This window comes from Myotis daubentonii, chromosome 14 (genome assembly GCF_963259705.1).
Source record: "Myotis daubentonii chromosome 14, mMyoDau2.1, whole genome shotgun sequence".
In the NCBI taxonomy this organism is placed as follows: Eukaryota; Metazoa; Chordata; class Mammalia; order Chiroptera; family Vespertilionidae; genus Myotis; species Myotis daubentonii.
This window is the reverse complement of record NC_081853.1, coordinates 23,633,860-23,653,296: the sequence shown is the minus strand read 5'-3', so window position 1 is coordinate 23,653,296 and position 19,437 is coordinate 23,633,860. Positions and strand designations below refer to the sequence as shown.

The 19,437-nt window shown below is 48.8% G+C and overlaps 1 protein-coding gene across 16 annotated transcripts in view; it reads left to right on the top strand.

The window, feature by feature from the left end:
* Window positions 1–19,437, top strand: part of ATP2B2 (ATPase plasma membrane Ca2+ transporting 2) — a 205,256-nt gene that overhangs the window by 90,783 nt on the left and 95,036 nt on the right. For 9 of the 16 annotated variants that reach the window (XM_059663567.1, XM_059663566.1, XM_059663563.1 and 6 more), the window contains exon 3: window positions 16,390–16,614. In XM_059663567.1, the coding sequence (XP_059519550.1) occupies window positions 16,390–16,614 (225 nt within the window). The remainder of the gene's footprint in view (window positions 1–16,389; window positions 16,615–19,437) is intronic. The other 7 variants (XM_059663572.1, XM_059663569.1, XM_059663562.1 and 4 more) reach the window with 1 other exon arrangement.

Below are 19,437 nucleotides of genomic sequence, written 5' to 3'. Positions count from 1 at the left end.
TAGACAAGACTATTGGCCTTACGTAGTTGAAGTGCAACCAGTAAATTTAGGGCATAATTATCAACGTCCACTCTATGCCAAGCACTGTGTGCTGTGCATTATCTCATATAACCTTCTCATCAGCCCTCTGAGGTCTGCAGGATATCCCCATTTTATAGCCCAAAAGGCCCAGAGAAGTTGACTTGCCTCAGGTCTCCCACCTGGAAAGTGGTACAGCTATAGCCATTGTTAGTCACTGGATGCTGTGACCACACAGTTCAAAGGATATGGTAACTGCATTACAGAGTGAGGCCCCCAGATGGGTGTAGGAAATCCAGGGAGGTTGGGACCTGACATTTCTGCTCACCAGTGTATGACCAGGGGAGGTGCACAGTCATAATTTATCGAATGAATGGATGAATGAATGAGGCCAAACACATGGTTGTTCAGAAGAGGACTCAAGTTGGTTTCCCTGGGTTCTGCCACTTACTAGTTGTGTGTAAAATGGGATGATGATAGGCTCTCCCACAGAAGTCACTTCAAGGATTAAATGAGTTTATACATGTGATAGCAGGTAGTGTAGAAGCTGGTACAGAGTAGACATAAGTGTTGTCTGTAATGGTGAGGGTGAGGGATTTAACCAGAGGGTTTTATATGTATGCTGTGATTGAGCTGCCTAAATGTTGTTATAGCCAATGACCCTCCTTCCCTCTCCCCTTCCTCCTCCCCTCCCCATCACTTTCTCCCTCCATCTCCCTCTCCTTTTCCCTCTCTGCCTTTTCTTCATCCGCAAGCACAGTGAGTATTTACTGTGTACAGTCTATAACCAAGGACATAAAATGAAATGACACAGGCTGTGCCTTTCAGGAGCTCAAAATTGAGTAATCACAAGAGCCAGTTAAAATACCACTTAACCTCTATAGGGGGACAAGGCAGCAGAGATGGGACATTAGATCAGTGTGGGTGGTCAGGGGCTTCCTGAAGAAGGTGCTATGAGCCACCCCAGAGGGTGAGGGTTGGAAGGGCAGCCCTGCAGGTGAACAGCCAGAGCAAGAGAGAGCAGGCATGCTGGAGGGGCAGAGGGGCAGAGGGGGAAGAGAGAAGAGGTTTGCCACCACACTGACATGGACAGCAGGGCGCCCTGCACCCTCTGCGCTGCTCACGCACAGCACAGGTCATCCCCTCAGTCGGGAAGCACCCTCCACTTGGTGTGGAGCCACAGCACTGACCCAGCAGCCTTATAAGGCCCTTCATAAAAGGTTAATGGCTCCATGAATGAATGATGCAGTTACAAGAGAAGTGTACAAAAGGATCTTGGAATTTTAGAGCAAGAAGAGTCCTTTGAGAGCTAATCCAAGCCCCTCAGTCAAGAGGAAGCGGAACCCAGGAGCTCACATGGCCAGTGATTGGAGGAAGATCAACATGTCTTCATTTGGGTTCCCCCAAAAGCAGGGTGAATTGACAATGGGGTGCAGGTTGTCTATTTAGGAGTGGTCTGAGGAATCAGAGAGAGAGGAGAGAATAACAGAGGAGAGAGAAACACCCATATAAGGTATGCTATTAAGCTAGTTACTGCTGTGAGCAACAGGGCTCAGTCCTACCAGGGCCTTTGCAGCAAGTATGTGGGCTGTGCCTCAGAACTGCCCTTCCTAGGGTACAAGGCTAGAACATTTGTGCTGATTCCCAGCTCCTGCTGCGTATGGACAGTTTGGATAACTCCTAGCACTCCTGGGCCTTGCAGGTGATCAGAACCTGCCAGGTGGCCCAGGTGCAAGGAGCATGTCAGAGTTCAAGGCTCTGAAACATTCCCCTTCAAAGGAGGCAGCATGCACGAACAATCCAGGGCATGGGTCCAGGCACCTTCAGTGATTCACCTTAGGGAGAGGCACTTTCTCCCCTCCCTGTGCTTCAGTTTCCTCATCCATATGACGGATCTCCGGTAATGCTTTCCCAGCCTCCTTCATAAGGGTCAGCCTGGGGGAAAGAGCTAGCACAGGTTCTCTGCGGTGAGGGAAACCCAGGTTCATGTTCTCGGGGGTATGGTGCCGTGGACAAGACAGATTCTAGATTCAGATGAGCCTGGAGTTGAAACCCAGATGATACAGCTTTCTTTATATCCCCATGCCTCGGTTTCCCCATCTATGAAATGGGGTAACAGCTGAAACCGGTTTGGCTCAGTGGATAGAGCATCAGCTTGCGGACTAAAAGGTCCCAGGTTCGATTCCAGTCAAGGGCATGTACCTGGGTTGCGGGCACATCCCCAGTAGGAGATGTGCAGGAGGCAGCTGATCAATGTTTCTCTCTCATTGATGTTTCTAACTCTCTATCTCTCTCCCTTCCTCTCTGTAAAAAATCAATAAAATATATTTTTTAAAAAAAGAAATGGGGTAACAAAATGAAGTCACAGGGAAATCATGAGACATACATGAAATAATGCCCACATGGGCCTAGCACAGGGTAAGTGCTCAAGGGAGCCGTGGGTGTCATCGTTACTTTGACCTTTAGCTATGAAACCTCCCCTGGTTCCTTAACCTCTGTGAGTCCAGGTTTCTTCATCTACAGGAAAGACCTCTTAATAGCCGCCTCATAGAGTTGCAAGGCCCACACATGGTAATGGACATGGAAAGTCCTAAAACGACTTTCTCAAGGGAGGTTCTCTCAGCTTTCTGGGATCTTCATGGGTTTTCTGATTTGCTTAATAATTGTCACCACCACCTTCCTTCCCCATCCCGAGTCTCTCGTCCACCCCCACCCCCCTAATTCTTTTTTCCTGAGGGAGAATCGATTTCTAAGAGACACCTCCTGGTCCTCAGAGAAGCTGCCTTTGTAAAGAGCTGGAGAAGCTAGTGTTACAGAAATGAAGGCCTCTGCTTTCCTGGCGTTTATTTCTGTTATTGGATCTCACCGACAATTGCCCCCCAGTAATAACTTCAGGCACCTAATTGGAAAGTATGAGGGATGCCCCAGGGTGAGGCTGAGGCTAGACATGTGTGCTTCCCCAAGTTCTTTTGTGAGCTGTTTCAGCAACAAAGACAGAAGAGTCCACTGAAGCAGTTGGACACAGAAAAAAAGTGACTTGAAAAGACACCAAGTATCTGCCCCGTCCCCCAATCCTCAGTGTGAAAATGCCTTAGAGCAGACAATGGAGTTGAGCATTGCCCACCCCTTACCTCCTTTCTTCCTATGCAGGTGTGTCTAGGAGAGGCCACGTGTTGATTAAATATGTATCAGACCAAGACAATGCAGTCCCTGCCCTCTTGGAGCTTGGAGTCAGCAGGGGAACCAAATATTAAGAAAAATCAATTACATTATTAATTATTAAAATCATAAGATAAAAGATTTTCTGGGAGCTATAAGAATATTCAAAAAGGGCTCAAACCTACGGGAGGGGAAAGGGGACAGATTCACCTAAAGGAAGCCTGAGTTAGGTGCAAGGTGGGGAGGAGCATTCCAAGCAGAGGGAACAGCACATGCAAAGGCCCTGAGACCGGAAAGCACTTACATGGAAGCCACAGAAAAGAGGCTGATGTCACTGGAGCATAGTGGTGGTGAAGGGATGCGACGTCAGAAGAAAGCAGGGGCCACACTGTACAGGGCCTTCCAGATCTTGGCAAAGAAAGTGGATCTTAGCTCTATGCAGAGGAAGCCACTGTCGCATTTTCAGCAAGGGTCTGACATTAACAGTGCACATTACACTTTTAAAATATCCCTCTAATCGCTGGATATAGACTGGATTGAGAGTGAGAGCAGGGAGACCAGTGAGATGGCTACTGAAGCCATCCTAGACTAATGTGCATGTGGGGAAGGGGAGTGGTCATATCTGAGATAAGTGTTTATTTGGGTAGATGTACACAAGTAGTAGGTGATGAAGCCAAGATTTTAACCCGGGAATATTTGTACCCATGTCCACTGCATCCAAAGGTTATACGGAAACAAACCTATATTTTCTTACAATATGGACTGATTTCCCCCTTTAAATTATATTTTCAATTATTCAAGTAAAACATGAGCACATTCTCTTGGTTAAAATTAAAATATTTCAGTCAAAGCTGAAGTCTCCTTGGCCACTGCAATTAATCGTAATGCCCTTCCCCCTCCTCAGAAGTCCTACCTTCATGTGTTTGGAGCAGATCCTTACAGACCTGTTGCTACATATTTACATATATGTGTACCCATAGAAAATATACACTATTGTTTTGTTAAATTTTCTGTTTTACATAAATGGAATTAAACTATATACATTACTCTGTAACTTGCTTTTTTCACTCAACAGTTTGCCTTGGAAAGCCTTCTATGCTAGTACACATATATGGATCTCTTTTTTTTTTAACTGTTGCATAGTATTTTATGGACTGTATGTACCACAGTTTATTTAGCCCACTCACTTTCCAAAGACAGAAATGCATTTTTGCTATAAATGTTGTAGGGTTTGTGAATTTTTTTCTTTTAAAATATAAGACTTTTATTTATGCTAATGGAGGAACCCACACCACAGTGACAACACAAATATTTAGCAACACCCAGCCTGGTGACTAAGTTTTCCCATTTCCCTTCAGGTGCTTGGCATCCCTGTGAGCTAGTTCTTGTCCATTGCCAAGTCTCTGATTATAGCAAAAGGCTGCCTTGAGAGCAACAAGGAGAGTGGTAGAATTGTCGGCTTTTATTTCAGTGCTGGGTCCTGAAGCACACACAGTCTGGCACGGTGTGAAAAGAATACAGCTATGGAGCCTTGAAAACCTGGGCTTAAATCCTGGCTTTAGTTGTGTGACCCTGAGCAAGTCACTTTTCCTCTCTGAGCCTCAGTTTGCCCACCCATAAAATGAAGTTTATAATCCCAACCCTATACAATGGCCAGGAGGATTAAATGCAAGTCATGACATGTAAAGTGATAGTCTTATAAGAGCACATACATGTGCATTTAGCACCTGCCCTCCTCACCCCTGCAGCCCCAGTGTAGTGTGTTGGGGAGGTCGTGCATCTCTGAAGGAATCACTCAAGGTCACAGAACACTGCTGCAGAGGCAATGTGGGGGTGGCATTTGAGGAAAGGGATTTTTCTGCCCAGATTCTAGACACCAACTGTATGCCAGACACTGCCCATATTGCACCGCCTTTCTTCTTCACCCCAGTGGGCAGAGCTAGGTTGCCCCTCTGTTCCAATATGGGTACGAAGAAATTGAGAGGGGACACCATTTGCCCAAGGTCTCTTTAGGTGGTAGAGTGAAGACTGGAGCTTCACCCCCTCTGCCTACACAAGCTGGCCTGGGAGGCTGCAGGCAGCAGCTCCTCAGAGCGCCCCCTCCTGGAGGGATAGGGAAGCTCCCTTCGTGATGACATCTATGTTCAATCATCAAGACCCCTGCACAGACGGGGAGAAAAACAGTTTTTCTGACGTCCATTTTTCCAGGGGGATGAGATAAAGGCTTCTCAGATGTCAACTAAGGACATTCTGAACCAAATCTCTTTAAAGGGCAGAGAGAGAGCATATGACATGGCCATAATTTTTGTGCAATAAGGTTCAGTACTTTAAATTCACTTGAGCAAGATGTGTCCCCTCCCTTGGTGAGTCAAGAATCAGCAGTCCAGCCCTGTCACTGGATCACCCTGTATCTGAGCCTAGTCATTCCCCCGCCTCTCAATTTTCCCACCTGTCAAATAGGGTGAGACTACCTGTCTTGCTCTAACAGTAGGGGAACCAGGAGAAAGGACTGGGGGAGCTTTAAGGTGGGGTTGTCAGATTTAACAAAGAAAAATATAGGATATCCTGTTAAATTTGAATTTCATATAAAAAATAATTAACGTTTTTATTATTACTATGTCCCCAATATTACATAGGACACAACTTATACTAAAAATTGTTTACCATTTATCTGGAATTCAAAGTTAACTGGACGTCCTATATTTTATCTGGAAAACCTATTCAGGGCCCCCAGCTCCATTGGACATTCCCATTGTTTGGTACAGATAACTGATATCTTCATCACTTCCAAGATGAACCCTAGCCACCCACCTTTCAACCAGGTCCCCACCAGCGGCTCCCATACGCCCTCCATACACACTTCCCTGCCAACATTAAAATTCTGGAACCATGAGCAAAGAGGTCTTAGAATTCCTACAGTGGAAACTGGTGTGGAAATTCAGTCTGACTTGGGGAAAAGACATGTGATGCGTTTAAATCAGTGGGGAAATTTGTGCCTATATATGTGTCAAGATGGTTAGAGGGACACTGTCTAGGATGCTTACAAGCAACTGGTTTCATTCTGTGCCATGTCCATGAGCACATAAACTAGTGGACACCACATCCACACATTTATAGAAAAACCAGCCAGTGCTGTGGCCGTGCACATTCATGCCAATGGTCAAATGCTGTATCCACAGCTGTGTGCTGCATCCGTGTGCACCTGTGCAGAGCTGGATGCCGGTTTTGTATGTGAACAAGTGAACCAATAACACTACCTACATGTGATCACTCGTAATGGATCCATAGAAAAGTCCCCTGGGGCTGTGACATATCAGAGAGACATCCCTGACCCTGCACCCTGCCCATCAGGAACCATCAACACTGTGAAATGATTGTAAACTCCAGGCACTGACACATGCCCACCGTGCCTGCTGGACAATAGCCATCAGATTTGTTCTGAACTTAGAGCAACTGCCCAGACAGACATAAACCACAGGGAAGCCACACTGCGCTCTTTTCCCACAGCGGAATTGTTGAGCCATGTTTGTTAACTGGCTCTTACAGGTGGCACGTGGCCACCCACGTGTACAAGCACCTCTGGGTGGCCTCAGCACCCACATCTCTATGTCTGCTCCCCAGTGAGGCAGGAGAGGGAGGGAGGGAGGTTTCCTGAGAGCCTATTGTGTGCTGGCACAAACAGCCTCCTCTAGGGAGTGAAACCAGCATCCAGAAGACAGTCACAACAAAGGGTGGGTCTCAGTCAGTATTTGACCCCCAGAGCCAAAACCTGGCACAGGAAAGATGCTAGTGAATGAGTTACCTGGGTGACAAATGCTACCGGGGAAGGACAAGAAGGTTGGGTTGTTCTTTATTTTTTTAATATATTTTTATTGATTTCAGAGAGGAAGGGAGAGGGTGAGAGAGAGAGAAACATCAAGGCTGAGAGAGAATCATTGATTGGCTGCCTCCTGCATGCCCCCTCCTGCAATCCAGGCATGTGCCCTGCCTGGGAATCGAACTATGACCTCCGGGTTCATAGGTCGACACTCAACCACTGAGCATACAAACCAGGCAGGATGGGTAAGTCAAGGAAGGCTTTCAGGAGGTGGTGGTAAATTTTCTTCTGGGTCTCAGAAGACTAAATAGTTCAACGGAGGAGAGGGGTGGGTGTCTTGGGTTAGGAGCCAACTGAACCAAGACAGGCAGACAAATGCCAGGTATCTTATGAGGCCTGTTTCTTGGCAGGAAAGTGGGATAAACACAGCCAGACTGAGAGTGAGGCAAGGAGAGTTCTTTGGGACAACCTCAGAGAAGCTATCGTGAGCCCAGGAGTTGGATGCAGCAGTGAGTGGGTTGTAGAGCAGGGCAGGGACACTGTCAGAGCAACTTTGAGTGTGAGCTCCTAACACCACACGGCCTGATCTCTTCTGGTTTCCTTTATCTCCCACCTTATTACTAGTTTCTCTTTCTCCAGACCTTTTCAGCTGGCGGAAGACAGGTCTGCGTATGGTCCCGCGTCCCCTGTGGCCTCAAGTCTGAGTTTGTCAGCTTTTCAAACCGCAGCACTATTCCCTCCTCTGCTGCCTCAAGGTAGATTGTGAGCCTGGCTATAGGCAGCTTTCAGGAAGGGAAACTGGCCCTGTGGGAGCTGGCAAGCCCTGCAGAGGAAGACAAAGGTAGACCCGGACCCTGCCCCCACCCACTGTGTGTACTAGACAAGCTGCTGTCCTCGCGGGGCCTCAGCCGACCCCATGTGCCAGGGTTGTTGGTGTGGCTCGAAGCCCCTGGCAGGTGAGTTCCCTCCCTCCCTCTCCCACGGGGCCGTGGTTCTTCAACCGGAGCCTGCATTCCGGTCCCCAGGGGAGAGCTGTCCCAATGGACAAGCCTGGGCCCCACCTCCAGAAGATCCAAGGCAGGAAGTCGGGGTGTGCCTGATAATTTGTCATTTCTAGCCTGTGTCCAGGTAATGCTGAAGCTGCTGTTCTGGGAACCACAAAGTCTTAGATCCTGGCTGTGTGTCCCTGGGAAGCTCTTAAGACTCCCAAGCCCAGGTCTCACCCCAGTCCATTTTCATGGGAATTTCTAGTTTTGGAGCCCAGACATTAATATTTTTTCAATGCCCTGGTGATTCTAATGTACAATAAAGTCAGGAGCAAGGGGCGGGAAGGGGGGGGTTGGGGGGGTCGGGGGGTAATCAGAGTAACTGCTGATACTTATCAAGCTCTTACCATGTGCCAGGTGTCAGCTCCTGCACATCAGATGTGCTTCCTCCTCCCACTGACTCTGTGAGTTATGTGCTATCACTATTCCCAAGTTGCATGTGAGAAAGCTAAGGCCCAGAGAGGGAAAGTCATCTGCCCAAGGTCACACAGCTGGGAAGTACCAACTCTCAGACTCCCATTCATTGTTTTGTCTTGAACATTGTGAATTCCCCAAACACCCCGGCAGCGATGCCTTTGCAAACTGCCCATTCTCCCTGGCCTCTGACAGGATACACACACATCAACTCCCCCTCCCACATACAGCCCCGTGCCACATACCTTCAGGTGTCCAGACCTGCACACGGACACACAGCCTCGCCCTTAGGTGTGTGCATATCTGCACAGACAGCCTCTCCCATGTTCTCCATCACACATCTGCCTTCTGGGGGGCCTCACAGGCACCACCTGATTTGAATCTTGGTTCTGTTTTTTAAATGCACGCAGCAGGGCCATGAAACCACCTCTGGTTTTCATGGGAAAGCATTCGCAGTTCTTTCATCTGAAATGTCCTAAGCTCCCCAGAGTGACAGGATCAGGCTGGTGTGAATTAATGACTCATGTCGGCTTAAGCAGGGAGGGTCACTGTAGGGCTTTTGTTCTGAGCAGACACAGGCCAGATCAGGCTGGAGCGGGGCAGATGTGAGCGCTGAGCTCTGTGGCAAGAGGCTTGAATCTGTTGCCTTCCCAACAGTATGACCCTGTGCCTCAGTGTACACACCTGCATAATGGGGTGATCACAATAGAAGAAGAGGGTCTTACAGTTCACAAAGCACTGTCAGAGCCTTGGTTCTGTTTGATCCTCAAGTGAGATAGCCTAAGGCTCCTCCACCCCAGAGAGAGTGAGGGATGTACTCAAGGTCACACAACAAGTAAAAATGCATCTAAACGAGGTCTCAGGACCAAAGTAGAGGTGTGTTGTGGCTGTGATGGTGGGTTCTGATATATCTAAGACAGGGTAGAAAGTAAGTCATATTTTATGTCCCCATTCTCTCAGAAATATCTGGGTGCCACCTTCCAGGCCCAGAGTAACAGAAGGAGTGGTAGTGTGCTAGTTAGTGGTAGTATGCTAGTTAGTGGTAGGGAGGTAGTGGTAGTGTGCTAGTTAGTGGTAGTATGCTAGTTAGTGGTAGGGAGGTAGTTAGTGGTTGTGTGCTAGTTAGTGGTAGTGAGGTAGTTAGTGGTAGTGTAGTAATTAGTAGGAGTGGTGGTAGTTAGTAGTAGTAAGTGCATCTATCATTTATGAGGGTCAACTGTGCCAGCCTCTAAGCCTTATCATATTCTTGATCTTCCATCAATCCTGCAAGACACTTGTACTTTTATCCCATTTCACAGAAGTGGCAACTGAGGCTCAGAGTGGAAAATGATTTGCACAGAGCACCTACTCTGAACCAAAGAGCATCTGGGATCTGAACCCAGTTCTAAAGTCACTGGAAATAAGGGCCTGACCCAACTGGCGTGGCTCAGTGGTTGTGCGTCGACCTAGGAACGAGAAGGTCACACTTCGATTCCAGTCAGGGCTCATGCCCGGTTGCAGGCTCGGTCCCCAGTCGGGGGTGAGCATGAGGCAGCCAATCGATGATTCTCTCTCATCATTGATATTTCTACCTCTCTCTCTCCCTCTCCCTTCCTCTCTGAAATCAATAATTTTTTTTTTTAAATAAGGGCCTGGTTCCTATGCACCCCACCTCTGGAAACAGCCTGCCCTCAGCTCACCTCTCCCTCCCCCTCGCCTCTGCCTCTGCCTCTGCAGCCGTGGCCTCCTGCCCTGGCATCTGAGGGGGCACTTGGTTTTCACAGCAGCACTCAGCAGCGTGTGGAGAGTCTGAGGGATGTGCTTACTTTTTACTTGAAATGATTTGCTCAGGCAGTAGACAGGCCCACTCAGCCACACCACGCCTCCCAATATCGAACAGCATCAGGGGGCAAAGTTCATTCCGGCTCCCACCCGGGATTGAAAAAATTCCCCAGGGTCCCTTTGCTGGAAACAAGGATGCTGAGCTTCAGGGGGCCGCAGAGTAGGGGAGGAGAGGTCAGGAGTCATCTGGATGGCCTGGAAAACTCACCTGAGCCCCTCCCCCTCCCCCTATAGCCAGAGGCCCCTATTTTTATCCCAGCCTGTTGGCATGAGGTGCTTTGTTTTGGGGCCCCATACCCAGAAAGAACAATGCCCTGTCCCCCCATCAACAGGGCAGAAAGTAAGTCCTATCTATGCCCTCATTCTCGCAGCATGCCCCTTTATCCTGACGCTCTGACCTCTAACCCAGCACCTGTGCCTTTACTTACCTCAGTAGCTTTTTAAAAATTCTGACTAATTATGCATGTCCTGCCTCTAAAGCAGCTTATGAAAGTTTATTTCATACAGAAAGGTTTTATATGACTTAAGTGAGGAAATTCAGGCAAAGGGAAGAAAAGAAAAATAAGATGATGATTCACAGGCATAACACATGCCGCTGCAGTACCGCTCCAAGCGGGGACCTGCAGATTCAGTGCTGAGCTACCAGACAGGCAAGGGGAAGAGGGCGATACGTTGAGTTCCATGAGCCAGAGTCTCCATTAGATCACCCTTCACCCTCACCACAGGGCCTGCATAATGATGGCCCTTTGTGGCACACAATGCAGGTGTCCTCTTCTGTGGGGACCATCTGTCCCCGCCCCTGAGGGGCAAACCAGGGAAGCTCCAGCCACATTAGCTTTACTCAAGCCCTTTAAGGTTTCTTAGGCCTTTGCAGACCCCCTCTGCCCCACCCACATCCTTTCACCTGATTAACCCCCGCTTTTTCTTCTAAGCTCACCCAATTGCACTTCCTACAGGAAACCCTTCCTGGCAGCCAGTCTTCCTCACTGCAGTATCCCCGACATACAGAGCAATGTTTGGCTCATAGTCGGTGCTCAATAAATATTTGTTGGTTGTTTAAATGAGCAAGTGATGATCAGATGCATACCATCCGATACAACCCTGACTACTTTCTCTACCTTCAGAGGGGCTGAATAGAGGGGGAGGAGAAGGAGGAACTTGGGCTTCCTTAAATAAGAGACTCCGGAGCACTGGGGCCTCGCATCTGGTGCCAGGACACCCATGGCCAGTAGTCCATCCTCTGCATGCGCTCTCCCTTTCCTTCCTCCCTCCAGCACCCATCCACCGTGAGCTTGCCTATAAGAAGAACCCTCTGCCCCCAAAAGAACCTAAGCCGGCACTCACTATCCTCCTCCCTCCCGCCCGCCCCAGCTTTCCTTAACTGGAAACATGTCCCCAGAGCCAAGGCAGGATCAATGTTCGGGTCAGAGAACTTTCACAATTTCCAGCTCCCTGAGGTCTGTGCGCCTGTGTTGGAGCCAGATGTCGGGATGTTTATGTGGAATAGCCTGAGTTTTTAATGTTTGTGACAAATTTCCATTTGTTTAAAGCATAGTGCCAACCAAACAAAACCCCTCTGATGGCCTGAGGCTACCATTTGTAGCACTCAAGGCTGGGTCCAGAATGGCTAAGAAGAGAAAGGATGGCCTTCCAAGCAGAGAAATTAGGGAACTGGCAAAGGCAAAGGCTTAAAGGCTGGGGTAAAAAAAAAAAAAAAAAAAAAAATACAGTTTATGTCCAGGTCAGCTGGATAGAGATGAACTCTGGGACAAGGATTCCTCAAATATCCAATGACAGCCAGCAGCCATTACAACAAATAATTCCTTTACAACTAAGGTCCCCCACACTCTGCACTGGGCTCTCTCCTTTTGTGTAACAAATAGAACACACAAGTTCTGACTCCAGGTGCTGGGGTATTTTTTACTGTGAAGGCACTTACTGCATCTTTGCCGTTTAGAGAGCATTCACTCACATTCCCCTCTGAACAGCTCGCCACAGTCTAGGAGTTATTTTGCTCCCATTTTATTGATGACAAAACTGAGTCTCTGAAGCAACTGGCCCAAGTTCATCCACAAACCTCTGCCTCTTGCACACACAAAAAAAACTCATGTTGAAAACCCACAACCCCACACAGCATCCAATATCAATTCCCAGGCATTTGTGTTTCTGAATTTTCAGGGCCTGCCTGGTCTTCTCTAGCAATATTTGACACAGTGTATTAATTGTTAATATGCTAAACGGTGAGATGCTCTTTAATCTAACTTGAATCTCCAACACCATTCATCTCTCACACCAGCCTTGCTTATTTCTGCTCCCCAAACTAGGCATGTCCCTTTTCAGCCAGAAGGCAGGGGGACTGTGCGATTCCACTCCAGGGTGGGGTTTGGACTCAGATGTCATGGGTTCAGATCTCCATTCTGAGTGACTCTGGGTAAGTGACCCTTATTGCCTCAGTTTCCCCATCTGTAAAATGTGGGCAACAGCAGGGGATTGGTATCCCAAGCTACAGCTCAGCCTACCTTCTCCTGAGAAAGAGAGGTGAGCGAGAGGTCATAGCCTCCATCTGCCGTTTCAGCTGCCCCACGTGGGCCTCAACACTTGAGGTTCCCATCTTGGATTTGCATACTGGGGTGTTCGTTGTTGTGGAAACTGCCTAACAGTTTCTACCACGGAAACAGCCCTAGCAGAACACACAAATATTTTTATTCTATGAGCTGTTATTTCTGAAAAACAGAGGGGCTCACGGAAGCTTGTGAGGAGCAGGGCGGGGCCTGATGCTGGGGAGGGAGCAACTCAGGAGAGAAGAGGAAGTGACAGAGAGGCTGTTCTGCTCTGTCCCCTCCCCCTTCCAGCCTCCTCCCCATTCCCAACCTTGGGTTCTCAAACTAGCAACCTGGGGGCCAAATTCAGCTACAGACGTGTTGTATTTGGCCCGGGAATGATTTTACTGGGAAGATTTTACATCAAATTCCAGGTGTCCAGATTATTTTAGGAGATCAGAAGATCTTCCACATGGGGCCCACCTTCTCCCACAGGAGCTGAGAAATAACTGCTCTCTTTAGAAGAGCTGAGATTCTTCTCTTTGTCCCAGTCCCCACCACTCTCTGTTGTCTCCCACCCATCTACTTCACTCATTCATAAAACCTACCTGGCCCTCACAGCAATTCAAATTTGCAACCCCTGGCCTCTGCTCTGTCCCAGGACCCAGCATCTCAATGTCGGGCCTGTGAACCCCCAGTGTGGCAGAACCCCTGAGCCATGGCCAGAGTCCCTGAACTAGAGAACACCCTACATTTTCAACTGGTCACACTGTAGACTCCAGAACATTGGAATCACAGACCCTCAGAAGATTCAGCAACGCACCTCTCTCTGAGTCAATCAGGAGGGGCCCAGGAGATGGGCTGGCCACACCCCCACCAAACTTCTTAGTGAAGCTCTTTATTTACACTAAGTCTGATGAGGAACCCTGAAATACCAACAGACCCCAGCAGGACCACTTCAGGGCCTGCAGACCTTGGAACCCTGGATCCTTCTATTGTCAAGATGGGGAAACTGAGTCTCAGAGAAAGGAACTGGGTGGCCAAAGGCATAGCAAACTGCTACAATAGGTCAATGTTGACTGGTCATAACCCCCTTCCTCAGAGGCCTACCCACCCTCTTGAATTCTCCCTTCTTCCGGTGATCAAAGCCCACTCCCAGGAGAAAGCCTGAAACTCCTTCAGACCGTGGTATCCAGAACTGGTGATGGCTTTTGCCTCTCAGGGAATCTAAAGGAACTAGAGCTTTTAGTTAAAGAAATGAAGCCCATGGAAGAATTGCAGGCATTGGCTGTGGATAGAATTAGGCAAAGGAGGAAAAACAAGGAACCTTCCTGCAGTTCCTAGAATCACTCTACATCATGCGTGATTAGAACAGGGCTGCACTGGGTTCTCAGCCCCAAGGCAGCAGCTTGGTCTCATGAAGGCCCCAGTCTCCCCACCTACAAAATGGGCATAAGCCAGCGCTGAGAGCCCTCATTCTCAGTGCACAGGCAGGACATTGGATATCCAGAGCTTATCCCCACTAATAGGCAAGGCGGATGCAAGAGCCATCCCCGGCCTATCCCTCAGGGTCTCAGCCAGTCTGGCTCTTGGAGGCCCCCAACGGAGGTCTCATTGTCAGCATCAGAGGAGGCTCAGCACCTAAACCCCAGACGGGGACATGCCCATCTCCCTGTATCCCTGAGCCATAGACTGCTGGACACCCAGGACCACTGAACTTTCTTTACATCACTCTCCCCAGCACCAGCACCAGATTGCACCCACAGTAGAGGTTCAAGAAACATGCATCAAATGAACAAATAGATGAATGAGCCAACAAATGGCAGGTTGTTAGAATCCCATACCAATGTGACATTAGACACCATGCTCCCTTAACGGTAACAGCAGAATGTTCCATCGCTCTGACCCCCACATTCTAATAACGGTACTGTTCTGGGGATCCCTCTGGATCCCCCCTTCTCACAAGTGGACTGGGGCCAGAGGTCTGATGAGGTGTGTGCCCTCTCCCCCCCTCCCTCCCTGTCCATCCCCCAGCTGTCTTCATTAAACCACAGGTGAGCTGGGGTTATTGGCTGGCCTCAGGGACAGGACTGACATTGCCCTGCTGCAGGGGACCATTCCTGCTGCCTTTGCCATGATGACACCTCAGGGCAGGCTCATAATACTTGAGCATGTCACCTGTGTCCAGTGGGTGGGAGGAGTCTCAGGTGGTTGGTGGCCTCGAGTGCAGGCCCTGGAAGAATCAGACTGGTCTTTTCAACAAGGCACAGGTTGTACACGAGTTGGAACACAGGTAAGCCCTGCTGTGGTCAAGGCCATGCTAGGTGATGGCAGGGAGACGCGGTCTGCCCGGGGTAGAGGGCGGGCTTCTCAGCAGAGGGTGCTGAGAAGGGGCTCACCAGTGTAGGTGGGAGGAGAGGCTCTTCCTAGCTCACTGTACAGCATGAGCAGGGCAGGAAGTGTGCCAGGGCACTGGTTAGGGGAAAATGAAATGGCACCAGTGACTTGGGGTGACACAGGGTAGCATCAAAGGAAAGAAAGAAGCAAGGGGAAGCACTTGCCTTCAAAGGGCCCAGTAAACAGAATAGCTGGCCCCTCCCACTGGATCTGCCTTTGTCTGTCCCACCCCTGAATTTCCACTGTGAGAGGTTTCTGTTCCAGGCTCCTCTTCTAAGGCACAAATGCACCTGAGGGAAGGGGAGGCCATCCACCCAGTTGAGCATCCACCCCTCCCCTCCAGGCACCACTCAAGCATGTCATGTGTGTTCTTGGGGGGTCAGCTCTTCGAGACAGGCACTCTGTCCTTTTTGCCATTCTATCCCAGTGTCCAGAACAGTGTCTGGCACACAGTAGGTGCTCAAAAGACACTTGATGACTGCATGAATTATCTCATGAGACGCTCACAAGCACCCATGGGTTAGGTACACTCACCCTCCCACACAGTCTGGGATTCTAACCCAGGCAGGAGCTTCCTAGTCTGTGTTCAACAGGGCAGGCAAGCGCAAAGCAGGAGCAAGGGTGCGGGTGCAAGCTGGGCATGATGCTGGGTATTCACTTCCTGTAACAAATGACCATCAACCAGTGGCTTTGAATAAGGGAAATGGATTCTCTCACAGTTCTGGAGGCCAAAAGTCTGAAATCAAGGTGTCGGCAGGGTCATGCTCTTTCTAAAAGTTCCAGGTTACATTCCATTCCTTGACTCTCCCAGCTTCTGTTGGCTCTGGGCTTTCCTTGGCTTGTGGCTGCATCACGACAATCTCCACTCCATCTCCACATGGCCTTTTTCCCTCTGTGTCTGTGTCTTCTCCTCTGTCTCTTACAAGGACACTTGTCATTCATTGGGTTAGGGCCTATCTGGGTAATCCAGGGTGATCTCATCTCAAAATCCTTTGTTTTATCTGCAAAGACCATTCTCCCAAATAGGGTCACATTCACAGGTTCTGGGGAGTGCTGGGCTCTAGGCTGGTGCCTGCAAGTTTCCCGCTTTGATTGTTCCTCTCTCGGTTCTTTGCCATGTGGCCAGACCCACTTGGGACAATTCCAGGAACATGTGTGTCTCTCCTGGGCCCTCCAGACCGACCTTTCTGTACTCTGTCCACAGGTTTGCCAGGCACGGCTCCAGACCTAGAAAAGAGAAAGCAGATTTTTGGACAAAACTTTATACCTCCAAAGAAGCCAAAAACCTTCCTGCAGCTCGTGTGGGAAGCGCTGCAAGATGTGACGCTGATCATCCTGGAAATCGCGGCCATCATCTCCCTGGGGCTCTCCTTCTACCACCCACCTGGCGAGAGCCAAGAAGGTAAGACAGGGGGACCCCTGCCCCCCCTCCCTGCAACATGTGTGCCCAGCCACACCAGAGGGCACTCCGGGCTAAGAGCCACTCCTCCTTCCAGGTGAGGAAACCAAGGCCCAAGGGGCTGGGTCTCACCCCCAGCCAATCAGTGGCCAAGCCAAACCCCAAGCTCAGAGCCCTGCTCAGAGTGTGAAGTGCAAGGGCTGGACCAACAATAGCAATAATTATAATGATCATTTATTGAGCATGCCAAGATCTGAGCTGAAATGGCCTCCTAATAGCCCCCATAAGGTAGTGCATGATTATGCCCATTTTATTTTTTCTTAATTTTATTTTATTGATTAAAGTATTACAAATAGTAGTACATATGTCTCCTTTTTTTCCCCATTGACCTTCCCCCGGCCTCCCCTACCCCCCCGCCCAGCACATTCCCTCACCACCCCCGCACCCCCCAGTGTCTTGTGTCCATTCGATTATGCCCATTTTAAAGACATGGAACCAAGGCACAGAGAAGTGCATTAACTTGCTCAAGGTCACCCAGCTAATAAAGAGTCCTTAGTTTTTGTAGTGGAGCTTAGAAAAACTGCTGCCAGGCCCCTCTCTGAGAGTCTGGTTGTATTGGATGGAATCAAGTGAGGGTGGCTCCGGACGTATGTCCAGACTGCTCTCTGAGGGCTCCCCACTCTCACGTCTGAGGACAAAGCCCCCAAATTGCTTACCTGGTGGGCTGCATTCACACTTTTTGATTTGACAGTGCTTCAGCCCATTCAGAGATGAATGGGTACTGCCCTCTGGGTACTGCAGCCTCTGAGGGACCCTCCTTCAGCTCCAAAGCTGGGCTTCTCCTCAGAACCTCAAGTCACTCATTCCTTGAGGCATGCAACGATGAAAAACATTCATGCACCGAATATTCTAGAACAAGGATTACAAACGATAGCCCACAAGCCAAATCTGGCTCACTTTCCTGTTTTTGTATGGCCCATGAGCTAAGATTGGTTTTTCCATTTTTCAAATGGTTGAAAAAAGTGAAAATAATATTATTTTGTAACATGTGGCTTTTACATGAAATTCCTACTTCATTGTGTAAAAAGAATGTGTTATTGGAACACCCCCATTTCTTTTTCATATTGTCTACGCTGCTTTCCTACTATAATGGCAGAGGTGAGTAGCTGCGACAAAGACTATATGTGTGGTCCACAAGGCCTAAAATATTGACTATCTGGCCTTTTACAGAGAAAGTTTGCCAACCTCTTTCCTAGAAGGTCAGGATGTGGAGTTTTGCCTCAAGAAAACCATTCTCCTTCTCCTTAATCCCCTCCACTCTGAGTGTGGAAGTCAGCTGCTCAATTTTATACTTAATATTACTAAGTTGACTTTTTTTCTCCATGGCATCTCTCCAAAACGGGTTTAAAGACATAATAAAGACATGTCTCATAATATGAGGTCAAATAAAAAGCCAGACATAAAAGGAATGGAAGCAAATAAACTGTGTTTGCTACTAGGATTGGAATATAAATTTGATTTTGAGCTTCCTGGCAGCCAAGGCAGAAAGGGAATTAGGATGGTTTGCATCGCTCAGATTATCAACAGGAGGAAACAGAGTCCTGTAGGAAGAGAGCATGCCTCTGACGACGAATTCTGGGATGAACTTTCACATAGGCCATAAGAGATGAATCATGGGCAGCATTCTTTGCAGAAGTTTTATAGAAAATGTTGAAGAAGATTGTGCATGGCTATTTGAATAGGCCTTGAACTAAGGGTGCAACACAAAAACGTAATAACTGTTCTTACTATTTTTATAGCTACCACTAGCTGAGAGCTTTTACAGTAGAGGTTCATTTGATCCTCACAACAACCCTGTGGGTAGGTGCTATTATTATCCAGGAAACCGGGACCCTGAAATAGGAAATGACTTGCTCCATCACACGCTAGGAAGCACAGAACCATGACTCAGACAGAGACGTTCTGGCTTCTGAGCCCTCGCTCCTATCATTCAGAAAGAGATGGGGTTGAGGCAGTGCCAGCTGAGTAAGTGACCTCATGTGACCCAAGTCAGTGCAAGATTAGAACTCAGAGGGCAAGTGGTGGAGGGGGTGCAGCGGGAACACGCATAGAGTCCCAGTGTGTGCCAGGGAGAGCCTTCCAGAGCCCTCCAAACAGATGCCTGTGGACGCCTCCATCTTCAAGAGGTGGAAACCAAGGCCCAGAGTGAGGAAGCACTTGCCTAAGGCCGCACAGCTTGTACACAGTAGGGCTGAATCTGAAACCCAAGTCGTCTGGTTCTTTTCACTGCCTCCAGCTGAGACACTAGTGCAGACCGTACCCTGGGTCGATGAGGGCAGTTGTGCACACTCTGGCTCCACAGAGTAAAGTTCCAGAACTTTGTGATGATACTTACGCTTCCCTGACACCCAGACCCTGGCCTGAGCTCTGAGCTCTGGGCTTACCATGTTGCCAGGACCACCCCCGTGCCAAGTCAAACGCAGGCTTCATCGGTTAATTAAAAATTGATTCAGGTGATAAATTAAAAGGTTATAGAGTGCCTTGCAGCACCCACAGCCCTTCCCTGTTTTTGTTCTTGGCTCAGAGAGCTCTAGACACTTGTCAGAGGTCACACAGCATATTTGTGGCAGGGCTGGGATCTACACACCCAGTGCTCCCAACTCCCTGCCCATGACAGTTTCCCTAGTGCCAGAGTGCTAGCAGAGTGACAGGCACATAGTAGGTGCTTAGAAAATGTTTGTGGCTTAACCAGTTTTGAGGGCCCTTATTTGGTAACCACCTAGGAGGTAGCTTCCCCATGTTACTGGTTAACAAACAGAGAGCGGC